Consider the following 15,333-nt stretch of genomic DNA (forward strand, 5'->3'; position numbering starts at 1 on the left):
TCTTCTCTTACTGATCCATCCTCAGCTTTCACATTTCTCATCTGCTGTTCTTTCTTCTCCTCTCACCTCTTCCTCTTAACTATACCCATCCAATTCCACACATAATTCCAACTAGGGTTGGAATTTGTACTAAGGTGATTAGCATTAGAATGAAATCATGCACCTGAACATTTATAAATGTCTGTCCACATTTCTAACATGAGTGCTATAGTAAGATTGTCCCACTGCCTTTCCACTGTGCAGCTTTGGTATATGCATATGTTTTGAGTTTATATAGGTAGATTCTGTTAAATAAATAAAAGAATCAGTAACAGAATGTTTAATGGAAAAATGCATAAATTTAAAATGAGGACTCTCATGACCAGACTATGCAACAGTTTCCTCCCCCAAGCCATCAGACTCCTCAATACTCAGAGTCTAGACTGACATCTACATCATTTATTATTATATTGTAATTTGTCCTCTACTGTGCCTATTGTCTTGTTTATATAATTATTGTACTGCCCTGCACTGTTTTGTGCACTTTATGTAGTCCTGTGCAGGTCTGTAGTCTAGTGCAGTTTTTATGTTGTTTTACGTAGTCTAGTGTAGCCTTGTGCTGTCTCACATAGTCTAGTGTAGTTTTATGTTTCATGTAGCACCAGGGTCCTGGAGGAATGTTGTTTCATTTTTACTGTGTACTGTACCAGCAGTTTATGGTCGAAATGACAGTAAACTTGACTTGATTTGACTTGAAAATTTAATCCATGTGATTAGTTCAGTTATGCCTTCTCTAACCCAGGAAGACCAGGCTTGCTTTGAACTCACCATGTGCAATACCCTAAATCAAAATTATTCTTTTGAAATAGCATAAATAGCTGAGAACATTTGGAAATTTCAAGCATTGTGGTAAATATACTCTTTATCTGCCATAACTTTAATAATAAACATGTTGCTATGGTGAAAAAAATAACATAAATTCCAATTCCATTAGCTTTTTTAATCTTCTTTCAAAAACAACATGTACCAGCAAGGAAACCTCTACAGTAATATAACTTCCTTCAATTAGTACTCAATAAACAAGAATTCACAATTCCAAAGTTTCTCTGAACAATGCAATTTACTACTGCTTTAATTATTCAAAGAAGAATAAACATCAAAACTTACCATTTGTGGGCTCCAAACTGGTCGTTGGGCTTAGGGTAGAAGCAGTCATTCCTGATTCAGTTGCAGTGGTCAGTTTAGGTGTAGTAGGTGGGTCAGCTGTTGTCAATTTTACTGTAGTGTTAGCTTCAGGGCTAGTGGACAGGTTAGTCATTGTAGTAAGTTTTGTTATAGTAGTTGGTTCAGTTGTAGTGCTTGGTTCAGTTGTAGTGGTTGGTTCAGTTGTGATGGTTGGTTCGGTTGTAGTGGTTGGTTCAGTTGTAGTGGTTGGATCGGTTGTAGTGGTTGGTTCGGTTGTAGTGGTTGGTTCAGTTGTAGTGGTTGGATCGGTTGTAGTGGTTGGTTCGGTTGTAGTGCTCTGTGTGGTTGGTATAGAATCACAAGAAACGGGTATGGTTGCTTTAACAGTCAACCTGGGATTGAAGCGCCCTATCTTGGTAAAGTTGTGGATAATTGTTGGGCTTTTTGATGCAGATTTACACCCATCACCAAAGTTCCAACTATAGGATACGGCAGCATTTTTCAAATAATTGCTGGGGTCGTTGATCTTAACATCAAAGATAACATTTAAATCCTTTATGTAAACTTTATCAGTGGTGTTACGATGGTATTTTTGTAAAATCTGCACATAAGTAGGAATGCGATCTGAAAAAGGGAATCACAATATATATCACATATTTTTCAAAGTTAAGATTCACCAAAATGTCTGTCCTTTAAGAATATACTCGGGATGATTCTGTTTGACTGTGGACAATCATTTTATATATTGACACTCCCTAATTCTAGGTGTTTTTAGCCTGATTAAAGGTGTTAATGGATTGGAATGCCCTGTGATTCCTGTTTTGTTACACCTTCCTTTTCCATATTGGCATAAGTATCCTTGTATTGTTCACTAGAAACAGAGTGTGACTAAAAACTTGTGTTCAGGTGCAGTAAGCGATTAAGAAATCAAATGGTAGGTTGGCCCTCACTGCCAGAGGACTGAAGTACAAAATGAAAGATGTCTTACTGTACTTTTGTCAGGCTTGCATTAACAATTCACTAGACCTTAGGATGCTCATTCTGTCATATGATGAAGGACTGAGAAGGCTGGCCGCTAGTCCCTTCAGTTTAGAAATGAGTGATGGCCTCATTGAAACATACAAAATTCTCAGGAGGTTTAATAAGGTGGATGATTTCCCTGGCTAAAAGGTCTAACACTGGGGGTCATGGTTATGAAAGAAATGCTTGGTTATTTAGGACAAAAGCCAGGAACTTACTAACTGTGCACAGCAACTAGGAGACCACATCCAGACACCGTAAGTATTTTTGTCCCTTTATTTTTAAGAAAAGATTTATTAACCTTCAAGGCAGCCATAGAGTCATAGAAAAATACACCACAGAAACAGGCCTTTTGGCCCATTTAGTCCATGCTAAAACCATTTAAACTGCCTCCTCCCATTGAGCTGCACTCGGACCATAGCCCTCCATATCACTACCATCCATGTCCCTATCTAAACTTCTCTTCAACAATGGAATCAAGCTCGCATGCACCACTTGTGCTGACAGCTAATTCCACACTCTCATGACCCTCCGAATGAAGAAGTTGCACCTCACATTCCCCTTAAACTTTTCACCTTTCACCCTTAACCCATGACCTCTAGTTGTAGTCCCACCCAACGTCAGTGGAAAAAGCCTGCATGCATTTACCCTATCTATACCCCTCATAATTTTGTATATCTCTATCAAATCTCTTGTCAATCTTCTAAGGAATAAAATTCTAACCTTTTCAATCTTCCCTTATAACTCAGGTCCTCCAGTCCCAGCAACATCCTTGCAAATTTTCTCCATACTCTTTCAACGTTATTTATATCTAGCTATAGACAGATCGCCTGATAAGGAAAGGTCAAATGACTTGACTTTGAACTAAGTGGAATTTATTGGAGAAGGTCGTATTAGATTAGATTAGATTCAACTTTATTGTCATTGTGCCGAGTACAGATACAAAGCCAAATGAAATGCATTTAGCATCTAACCAGAAATGCAAAGAATAGTGTTATTTACAAAATAACTGCGAATAAAAAGTAAGTGCTACAGCACACAAATATAAAAGTACTGAGACAGTACAAATTGGGTGCAATACTGCTTAGCGCTGTGATGTGAGGTTCAGCAGGGTCACAGCCTCAGGGAAGAAGCTCTTCCTGTGCCTGCTGGTGCGGGAGCGGAGGCTCCTGTAGTGCCTACCGGATGGGAGGAGTGTAAAAAGTCCATGGTTAGAATGAGATGCATCCCTGATGATGCTTTTTGCCCTACCCAGGCAGCATTTATGGTAGATGTTCTCAATGGAGGGCAATTGGGTGCCGATAATCTGCTGGGCAGTTTTCACCACACGCTGGAGTGCTTTGCGGTCGGATACAGGACAAATGCCATACCACACTGAGATGCAGTTGGTGAGTATGCTCTCAGTGGTTTAGCGGTAAAAGTCCGTCAGTATCCTGGGACAGAAGTGAGCTTTCTTGATGCTCCGCAGGAAATAAAGGTGCTGTTGCGCCTTTTTGATCAGGATGGAGGAGTTCAGGGACAAGGTGAGATCCTCAGAAATGTGGACACCAAGGCATTTGAAGCTTGATACATGCTCCACTACAGCTCCATTGATGTAGATGGGGACCTGAGTATGCAAATTATAAGATTCTTAGGGGATTCTAGATTGGGTAAGTGCTGTGGGTACATTCTCCTCATATGGGAATCAAAAACAAAAGGGGACCATTTGAGAATAAAGGGATATCTATTTAAGACTGAGATGGGGAGAACATCTTTTTCTGAAATGATTGTGAGTCTTTGGAATTCCTGGTCTCAGAAAGCTGTGGAGACCAAATCCTTGAGTTTGCTTAAAGTTAGGATAGATGGAGATTTAATCGGTGTGGGAGTCGAGGGTGAGGATGGGGAAGTATACTGTTCATCTTTATTGATGTTAATGCAATATCACTGAGCTATACAGTGACAGGAGTCATATCATTCTCTCTCGGATACTAATTATTCTTCAGTGTTTTGGGGTCATGTAACCCAGGTTAATTACATCCGAAGTTGCTTCGTTAGAAAGTTCTACCTGCGGAGGGATGAAAACGAGGTTTACCGATATAAAAAAAGAATTTGGAAAGAAAACACTCTGCAAGGGTGCCCTGCGGGTTGGACAAAGGACAGACCAGGAGAGAAGTGCAGCAACGATTAGAAGCTGAAGTCGTGAACTGTTAAGAGTGGAATTAATAGTGAGTATTTTTACCCTACTAACTTAAAACCCTCAGGGTGAAACTCTGGAGGAGAGACAATAGCAATAAAAATTTATTGAAGTACAGGTAAAACATACAGCAGCTTTAACGAGACAAATCCTTACCGTGTAGTCAGGAATCAGTTCTGCAAAATCATACCAAGGCATTTGGTCAAGTTTTGTACAAGTTTGTGAATTGAATTGGATGATAAACTATCTCATTCCAACAAATCCAAGAAACAAGATGGCAAGCCACTCAGATGAGAAACCAGCGCGAGAACGAAATGTGTAATGACACAGAGGATTTAATACTGATAGATGTATAAGTTTATTTTGAAAGAATCTGAATTTGATTTTCTGCAAGAACTGATTATTTTTGCAAAGACTTTGATAAGTTACTGAATGAGATTTACTTTGTTTAAAAGTTGTGATGTTGGAGAATTGTTGTGAAAGGTGCTACACTGTGTATGTATTTTTTAATTTGAATTTAAACCTGTAGATATACTGCCTGGAACTGAAACTGAAGTTAACTATAATACTTGAGAATGGGAATTATATTTGGTTTTCTAACTAACTAGGGATAAGTAAAAAGGAAAGTTTAATCTGTAAACTTTTAAATAGGGAATAACACCAGATCTAATTAGTTAGAGAAACTGGAGTAACAAAGGTTATTCTAATGAATATCATTGATTCCATATAACCATATAACAATTACAGCACGGAAACAGGCCATCTCAGCCCTTCTAGTCCGTGCCGAACGCTTACTCTCACCTAATCCCACTGACCCGCACTCAGCCCATAACCCTCCATTCCTTTCCTGTCCATATACCTATCCAATTTTGCTTTACCGAACCTGCCTCTACCACTTCTACTAGAAGCACGTTCCACACAGCTACCACTCTCTGAGTAAAGAAATTCCCCCTCGTGTTACCCTTCAACTTTTGCCCCCTAACTCTCAACTCATGTCCTCTTGTTTGAATCTTCCCTACTCTCAATGGAAGAAGCCTATCCACGTCAATTCTATCTATCCCCCTCATAATTTTAAATACCTCTATCAAGTCCCCCCTCAACCTTCTACGCTCCAAAGAATAAAGACCTAACTTGTTCAATCTTTCCCTGTAACTTAGGTGCTGAAACCCAGGTAACATTCTAGTAAATCTTCTCTGTACTCTCTCTATTTTGTTGACATCTTTCCTATAATTCGGTGACCAGAACTGTACACAATATTCTAAATTCAGCCTTACCAATGCCTTGTACAATTTTAACATTACATCCCAACTCCTATACTCAATGCTCTGATTTATAAAGGCCAACATACCAAAAGCTTTCTTCACCACCCTATCCGCATGGGATTCCACCTTCAGGGAACTATGCACCATTATTCCTAGATCACCCTGTTCTACTGCATTCTTCAATGCCCTAACATTTACCATGTATGTCCTATTTGGATTATTCCTACCAAAATGTAGCACCTCACATTTATCAGCATTAAACTCCATCTGCTATCGCTCAACCCACTCTTCTAACTGGCCTAAATCTCTCTGCAAACTTTGAAAACCTACTTCATTATCCACAACGCCACCTACCTTAGTATCATCTGGATACTTACTAATCCAATTTACCACCCCATCATCCAGATCATTAATGTATATGACAAACAACATTGGACCCAGTACAGATCCCTGAGGCACACTACTAGTCACCGGCCTCCAACCTGACAAACAGTTATCCACCACTACTCTCTGGCATCTCCCATCCGGCCACTGTTGAATCCATTTTACTACTTCAATATTAATACCTAACGATTGAACCTTCTTAACTAACCTTCCGTGCGGAACCTTGTCAAAGGCCTTACTGAAGTCCATATAGACAACATCCACTGCTTTACCCTCGTCAACTTTCTTTGTAATCTCTTCAAAAAAATTCAATAAGATTTGTCAAACATGACCTTCCACGCACAAATCCATGTTGACTGTTCCTAATCAGACCCTGTCTATGCAGATAATTACGTATATATACCATCTCTAAGAATACTTTCCATTAATTTACCCACCACTGACATCAAACTGACAGGCCTATAATTGCTAGGTTTACTCTAGAATCATTTTTAAACAATGGAACCACATGAGCAACACACCAATCCTCCGGCGCCATCCCCGTTTCTAATAACATATGAAATATTTCTGTCAGAGCCCCTGCTATTTCTACACTAACCTCCATCAAGGTCCTAGGGAATATCCTGTCAAGACCAGAGATTTATCCACTTTTATATTCCTTAAAAGCGCCAGTACTTTCTCCTCTTTAATCATCATAGTTTCCATAACTTCTCTACTTGTTTCCTTTACCTTACGCAATTCAATATCCTTCTCCTTAGTGAATACCAAAGAAAAGAAATTGTTCAAAATCTCCCCCGTCTCTATCGGCTCTACACATAGCTGTCCACTCTGATTCTCTAAGGGACCAATTTTATCCCTCACTATCCTTTTGCTATTAATATAACTGTAGAAACCCTTTGGATTTATTTTCACCTTACTTGCCAAAGCAACCTCGTATCTTCTTTTAGCTTTTCTAATTTCGTTCTTAAAATTCTTCTTACATTCTTTATATTCGTTGAGAACCTCATTTACTTTCGACTTAACAAAGTATTTGTTGTGGTTTGATATCTAAGATTTGGAACCTAAACAGAATGTTTGAATTTTGATTTGGTTTGTTCATGTAAATATTTTGTACATATTGTTTTTTTCTTATAAACAAAACCTTATTTCCAAAAGTGTGTGGTTTCTATTCACTGCCTTCTTCCAAATACCTAGAGCCTTCTGATGCCTACTAGCACCTAGTGTAATTAGGTTTTCTGAAGAGTTCAGCGACTAGTAACACAGGATAAGACTGGTGCTACATAGGTGTTACAGTCAGAATCCTGGAAGCTCTCACTTAACACTATTGAATTTGCCTCAGATCTGAATGTGGGTCAGGTCATTCTGTTAGCCATATTTTGACCTCAGGTTTATTTCCTTGTGCCATTCTGTCCAGTGAGTCTATATTGGCCTTCAGGGCAAGTCCAATTAACCCTTTCTCTCACTTATTTTGCTGTATTCCCTTCTACATGCCAATTAATGCCATCCTGATTCTCCCATCACTCACCTACAATTAAGAGCAATTTACAGAAACCAATTAAACTAGTATCTTTTAAGTACATACTCTTAAGGACTTACACCATTATTCCCACAGGCCTGATTGATAAGCCACAGAACCTGGGCCTCTGTACCTCCCTCTGCAATTGAATCCTCGACTTCTTAACCAGAAGAGCACAATCTGTGCAGATTGGTGATAATATCTCCTCCTTGCTGATGATCAATACTGGTGCACCTTAGGGGTGTGTGCTTAGCCCACTGCTTTACGCTCTCTATACCCATGACTGTGTGGCTAGGCATAGCTAAAATACCATCTATAAATTTGCTTTTGATACAACCTTTACTGGGAGAATCTCAGATGGAGATGGGAGAGTGTACAGGAGTGAGATATGCCAACTAGTTGAGTGGTGTCGCAGCAACAACCATGCACACAATGTCAGTAAGACAAAAGAGCTGATTGTGAACTTCAGGAAGGGCAAGATGAGGGAACACCAAACAATCCCCACAGAAGGATTAGAAGTGGAGAGAGTGAGCAATTTCAAGTTCCTGGAGGTCAAGAGCTCTGAGAATCTAACCTGGTCCCAATGTATCAATGCAGCAATAAAGTAGGCAAGATAGCGCTATACAGTATTTCAGTAGGAGTTTGAGGAAATTTGCTTTGTCACCTAAAACACTTGAAAACTTCTACAGATGTACCATGGAGAGCATTCTGACAAGATTTATCACTGTCTGGTATAGGGGTGGGGGCTACTACACAGGACTGAAAGAAGCTACAGAAAGTTGTAAAATTAGTCAGTTCCATCTTGGGTATTAGCCTCCGTAGTATCCAAGACATCTTCAAGGACTGGTGCCTCAGAAAGGCAGCATCCATTATTAAGGACCCCCGTCACCCAGAATATGCACTCTTCTCATTGTTACCATCAGGAAGGGGGTACAGAAGCCTAAAGGCACACACTCAATGACTCAGAAACTACTTCTTCCCCTCTGCCATCTGATTCCTAAATGGACATTGAACCCATAAACCCTACCTCACCCTTTTAAAATATTATTTATGTACTATTTTCAATTTATTTAATATACATATATATACTTATTGTAATTGATTTACTTATTTTTTCTTCCTATTTTATATATTGCTGCTAAGTTAACAAATTTCACAACATATGCCAGTGATAACAAACTGGATTCTGACTCTGATTCTGATTCCCTTCAGGACAATTGTGGTACAGCACATACATATGCTATTCTCTCCAGATCACTCTCCATTCTTCATTATTCTCTCCGGATAATTCTCCATTCTTCATTATTCTCTCCAAGTTACTCTTCATTCTTCATTATTCTCTCCAGGTCACTCTCCATTCTTCATTATTCTCTCCAGGCCAAACTCTATTCTCCTTTATTGCTGAAATCCTTCAACAATCAGTCTACACTGTTTTAAGAAGGCAGTTCACAGTCTGGGCCCTGACTATAAATGTTGGCCTTGCCACTTCAAAGTTCAAAAAGTTCAAAGTAAATTTATTATCAAGTTATGTATATGTTGCCATATACTACCCTGAGATTCATTTTCTTCCAGGCATTACAGTAGAACAAAGAAATACAAGAGAGTCAGTAAAAACTACACACAGACTGACAAACAACTGATGTGAAAAAGAAGACAAACTGTGCAAACACAAAAAAAAATCAAATGATAGATAGATAAATAGAGAGATAGATGGATGGTAGGTACTGTAGATCATAGGTAGACAAATAGATCGATAGAAAGGTAGATAGATAATACTGAGAACATGAGATGTAGGGTCCTTGAAAGTGAGTCCATTGGTTGTGGAATCAGTTCAGAGTTGAGGTGAGTAAAATTATACACTTAAAGTTCCCTCAAAATTCCCACAACAGTTCACAATATACATTAATGATATGGAAGAGAGGATTGAGTGTAATGTATCAAAGTTTGCTAGTGACACTAAATTGAGTGGAAAAGAAAATTGTGCAGATGATGTGGAGAAACTTCAGAGAGATACATTTAGGTTAAGCGAGTGAGCAAGGGACTAGCAGATAAGAGTACAATGCTGATAAATGTGAGTTCAGAATACTATTTCAATGATGAAAGATTGCAGCATGCTGTTGTCCAAGGGACTTGGTAGTGTTTGTGTGTGAATCACAAAAGGCTGGTTTACAGCTGGAACAGTTTAACAAGAAGGCAAGTGGTATGCTGTGGCCTTTATTGCTAGAGAGAATGAATTTAAGAGCAGGGAGATACTGCTGCAACCGTACATGATACTGGTGAGGTCACAACTGGAGCACTGCATGCAGACTTGGCCTCTGTACTTGAGTAAGGAAATTGAGTCATCTGAGACGATACAATACTGAAATTCAGAAGAACGGGCTATCAACAGGCCAATGGCTGACATCACAAACTCACCTGTAACAGTGTATGGGTCACTTGCTATTGCAATGGGGATGTATTTTCTTCTGTGATGATCTCTTCGATAAATGGACACCTCCATCAAATGGTCACCAAGAGTGATGTTGGTTGTATTGATTGAAAGGGTCATACTGGTGCCCCCAGTTCTTTGATAGTATTGGCCTGAATTTCAAACAGTTTTATTTAGGAGATTATCTCAAGAGAATAATTAGAGACTTGAAGGAAATGTCTTTGTACTCACCTTGCGTGTGCCAAATATAAACAAAATTTCTGTGTCTCCAATCTAATTGTCTGGGAAAGATTTGTCCATCTGGGAAGATGTTACATTTGGAAAATCTGGTGCAGTTAAACCAACCATAGTCATCAATCCAGGAAGTCCAGTTATACACGTATTGACCCGGAAAGAATTTAGATACTGGAAGGTAAAAGGTTTTGTTAGTACCAATCATATGTCATCTTTAGAAATCTACACACATCTTCCAATAAAACAAAATGTTATCCTTTAGATCTCCACATGACAGAAAAGTTATGAATTGTCATAAATCAGCATGATTTTATCATTAAAATATTTTGTTGAATACCTACAAAATAAAGCATTTAAAAAGCCATCAGATTTTCATTGTGACAAATCAGAAGTAGGAGTAACTGCAAGATGATGCTGTAATATGAAAGAATACACTTAACCATCTGAGGAAAACTCACTGCTAATTACAGTACACTCAGAAATATGTCTACCAGATTAATCGTTTCCAAATCATATTCTCCTTTAATAGTTTGCATCAAACCAATCAACAATGTGGAGTATAAAACTGACTGGGCAAATCATGTTATTGTTCCATTGTTACCTTAAAAGATTCCTATTTGTCCTTCAGGGAAAATAGATGGGATTTGTTTTTCATTCCCAAGTGTGGGGAAGATCTTATTTGCCTCAATTGTTAAGAGTTGGCCTAACTGATAGATCAAGGCTCCTCCTGACATTAGAATTAATTGATCAACTATAAAAAAAACAATTTGTCTGAAAAAGATGGTGAGAGTTGTAGTTGCAAGATCAAAGACCTTCTCAGTAGATCCCAATAAGAACACATTCCTCTCATTATCAGAATAGTTGTTATCTACTGATTGTGATAGTTTACTCAATACTGTACATTGCAGTATGTAGAATTTATTTAAATCTTACATCCATTCCACAACGTGAGGGAACAAAAATCTTTGTTTTATGACTTTTCAATCGAAGCAAAAGGCTGAGAGTGGAAGACTGAAGGCATTGCGGAGAGAAGATCGTTTTTCTTTAACAGATCGGGGAAAAGAGGCTAGACTGCGCAGGCACGTGACATCACGCGCCAAGGTTTAAAAGAAAGACCGCCATATACAGCAGCCATCGTCATAGAGGCTATCGTTGGAGTGGACTGAGTCGGAGTGGGACGGCTTTGGCTCAGTCAGGCTTCGGCAAGAAACAGGCAGAGGCGAGGGTAGGTTGAGGGTATGTTCCAGTTTCTGTTTTCTTCTTTTTTTTTGTTCAGACTAGAGAAAATGCCAGGCAGGATGTTAGAATGCTCCTCTTGCAGGATGTGGGAAGTCAGGGAGACCTCCGGTGTCCCTGACAACGATACCTGCAAGAAGTGCATCCAGCTGCACCTCCTAACAGACCGCGTTAGGGGACTGAAGCAGGAGCTGGATGACCTCCGGATCATTCTGGAGACTGAGTAATTTATAGATAATAGCTTCCGGGAGGTAGTTACACCTAAGGAACAGGGCACAGGTAATTGGGTTACCATCAGGCGAGGGAAGGGGAAAGGGCAGGCAGTGCAGGGTTCCCCTGTGACCATTCCCCTCCAAAACAGGTATACCGATTTGGATACTGTTGGGGGGGGATGGCTTACCTGGGACAAGCTGCGGCAGACGGATCTCTGGCACCGAGTCTGGTTCTGCAGTGCAGAAGGGAGGGAGGGAGAAGAGGAGAGCTGTAGTGATAGGGGACTCCATAATCAGGGGTACAGATAGGAGATTCTGTGGCCGTGACAGAGACTCCCGGATGGTTTGTTGCCTCCTGGGTGCCAGGGTCAGGGATGTCTCTGATCGCGTGCACAGCATTCTGAGGCAGGAGGGTGATCAGCCAGATGTCGTGGTACACGTCGGTGCCAATGACATAGGTAGAAAGAGACAGAAGGTCCTGAAGAGTGAGTACAGAGAGCTTGGTAGGAAGTTGAAAAACAGGACCTCGAGGGTAGTAATCTCTGGATTGCTGCCTGTGTCATGTGCCAGTGAGGGTAAGAGTAGGATGCTCTGGCAGATGAACACGTGGCTGAGAAACTGGTGTAGGGGCAGGGTTTCAGATTTCTAGATCATCGGGACCTCTTCTGGGGCAGGTAGGACCTGTACAAGAGAGACGGGTTACACCTGAACTACAAGGGGACCAATATACTTGCAGGGAGGTTTGCTAGTGTTATTGGGGAGGGTTTAAACTAGATTTGCAGGGGGATGGGAACCAGAGTGCCAGAGTAAATAGTGGAATGGGGGTAAAAATAAATGATGTTAGTAGTTCATGCAAAGTCACAAATGGTAAGGTTGTGTGTGGTGGTAATAGTCTTCTGAAGTGTGTATATTTCAATGCGAGGAGTATTGTGGGAAAGGGAGACGAGCTGAGGGCCTGGATTGACACATGGAATTATGGTATCATAGCCATTACTGAAACTTGGCTACAGGAGGGGCAGGACTGGCAGCTCAATGTTCCAGGGTTCCAATGTTTCAGACATGATAGAGGCAGAGGGATGAAGGATGGGGTGGGGGGGGGGGGGTGACTTTGCTAGTCAGGGAAAATATTACAGCAGTGCTTCGGCAGGACAGATTAGAGGGCTTGTCTACTGAGGCCATATGGGTAGAGCTGAGAAACAGGAAAGGTATGACCACATGAATAGGGTTGTATTATAGACCACCCAGTAGTCAGCGAGAATTGAAGGAGCGAATCTGCAGAGATAATAGACAACTGCAGGAGACAGAAAGTTGTGATTGTAGGGGATTTTAATTTTCCACACATTGATTGGGACTCCCATACTGTTAAAGGTCTAGATGGGTTAGAGCTTGTAAAATGTGTTCAGGAAAGTTTTCTAAATCAATATATTGATGCACCAACTAGGGAGGATGCAATATTAGGTCTCCTATTAGGAAATGAGTTAGGGCAGGTGATGGAAGTTTGTGTAGGGGAACACTTTGGTTCCAGTGATCATAACGCCATTACTTTCAACTTGATCATGGATAAAGATAGATCTGGTTATCGGGTTGAAGTTCTAAACTGGAAAAAGGCCAAATTTGAAGAAATGAGAAAGGATCTAAAAAACATAGATTGGGACAGGTTGTTCTCTGGCAAGGATGTGATTGGTAAGTGGGGGGCCTTCAAAGGAGAAATTTTGAGAGTGCAGAGTTTGTATGTTCCTGTCAGGGTTAAAGGCAAACTGAATAAGAATAAGGAACCTTGGTTCTCAAGGGATATTGGAACTCTGATAAAGAAGAGCAGAGAGATGTATAACATGTATAGGCAACAGGGAGGAAATAAGATGCTTGAGGAGTATAAAAAGAGTAAGAAAATACTTAAGAAAGAAATCAGGAGGGCTAAAAGAAGACATGAGGTTCCTTTGGCAGTCAGGGTGAAGGATAATCCTAAGAGCTTCTACAAGTATGTTAAGAACAAAAGGATAGTAATGGATAAAATTGGTCCTCTTGAAGATCAGAGTGGTCGGCTATGTATGGACCCAAAAGAAATGGGAGAGATATTAAATGGTTTTTTTGCATCTGTATTTACTAAGGAAACTGGAATGGAGTCTATGGAAACAAGGCAAACAAGTAGGGAGGTCATGGAACTTATACAGATTAAAAAGGAGGAGGTGCTTGCTGTCTTGAGGCAAATCAAAGTAGATATATCCCCAGGATCTGACAGAGTATTCCCTCAGACCTTGAAGGAGACTAGTGTTGAAATTGCAGGGGCCCTGGCAGAAATATTTAAAATGTTGATATCCACGGGTCAGGTGCCGGAGGACTGGAGGATAGCTCATGTAGTTTCGTTGTTTAAAAAAGGCTCAAAAAGTTACCCAGGAAAGTTTGACATCGGTAGTAGGTGAATTATTGGAAGGAATACTAAGAGATAGGATCTACAAGTATTTGGATAGACAGGAACTTATCAGAAAAAGTCAACACGGCTTTGTGCGTGGTAGGTCATATTTAACCAATCTATTAGAATTTTTCGAGGAAGTTACCAGGAAAGTGGATGAAGGGAAGGCAGTGGATGTTGTCTACATGGACTTCAGTAAGGCCTTTGACAAGGTTCCGCATGGAAGGTTAGTTAGGAAGATTCAGTTGCTAGGTATACATGGCGAGGTAGTAAATTGGATTAGAGATTGGCTCAATGGGAGAAGTCAGAGAGCGGTATTGGACGATTGCTACTCTGAGTGGAGGCCTGTGACTGGTGGTGCGCCACAGGGATCAGTGCTGGGTCCATTGTTATTTGTCATCTATATCAATGATCTGGATGATAATGTGGCAAATTGGATCAGCAAATTTGCTGACAATACAAAGACTGGAGTGTAGTGGACAGTGAGGAAGGTTTTCAAAGCTTGCAGAGGGATTTGGACCAGTTGGAGAAATGGGCTGAAAAATGGCAGATGGAGTTTAATGCGGACAAGTGTGAGGTATTGCACTTCGGAAGGTCAAACCAAGGTAGAACATACAAGGTAAATGGTAGGACACTGAAGAGTGCAATAGAACAGAGGGATCTGGGAGTACAGATACATAATTCCCTAAAAGTGGCATCACAAGTAGATAGGGTCATAAAGAGAGCTTTTGGTACATTGGCCTTTATAAATCAAAGTATTGAGTATAAGGGTTGGAATGTGATGGTGAGGTTGTGTAAGACATTGGTGAGACCGAATTTGGAGTATTGTGTGCAGTTTTGGTCACCTAATTACAGGAAGGATATTAATAAGGTTGAAAGAGTGCAGAGAAGGTTTACAAGGATGTTGCCAGGACTTGAGAAACTTAGTTACAGAGAAAGGTTGAATAGGTTAGGACTTTATTCCCTGGAGCGTAGGAGAATGAGGGGTGATTTGATAGAGTTGTATAAAATTATGATGGGTATAGATAGAGTGAATGCAAGCAGGCTTTTTCCACTGAGGATAGGGGAGAAAAAAAAACAGAGGTCATGGGTTAAGGGTGAAGGGGGAAAGTTTAAAGAGTACATTGGGGGGGGGGCTTCTTCACACAGAGAGTGGTGGGAGTGTGGAATAAGCTGCCAGATGAAGTGGTGAATGCGGGCTCACTTTTGACATTTGAGAAAAACTTGGATAGGTATATGGATGAGAGGGGTTTGGAGGGATATGGCCCAGGGATATGGTCAGTGGGACTAGGCA

The 15,333-nt window shown here is 40.4% G+C and overlaps 1 protein-coding gene across 2 annotated transcripts in view; it reads right to left on the bottom strand.

Annotated features, from left to right (window-relative positions):
• Positions 1-15,333, bottom strand: part of gpnmb (glycoprotein (transmembrane) nmb) — a 76,081-nt gene that overhangs the window by 22,153 nt on the left and 38,595 nt on the right. For both annotated transcript variants that reach the window (XM_073024599.1, XM_073024600.1), the window contains exons 4-6: positions 10,179-10,352; positions 9,935-10,099; positions 1,147-1,788 (exon numbers count right to left, since the gene is read on the bottom strand). In XM_073024599.1, the coding sequence (XP_072880700.1) occupies positions 1,147-1,788; positions 9,935-10,099; positions 10,179-10,352 (981 nt within the window). The remainder of the gene's footprint in view (positions 1-1,146; positions 1,789-9,934; positions 10,100-10,178; positions 10,353-15,333) is intronic.

This window comes from Hemitrygon akajei, chromosome 20 (assembly GCF_048418815.1).
Source record: "Hemitrygon akajei chromosome 20, sHemAka1.3, whole genome shotgun sequence".
In the NCBI taxonomy this organism is placed as follows: Eukaryota; Metazoa; Chordata; class Chondrichthyes; order Myliobatiformes; family Dasyatidae; genus Hemitrygon; species Hemitrygon akajei.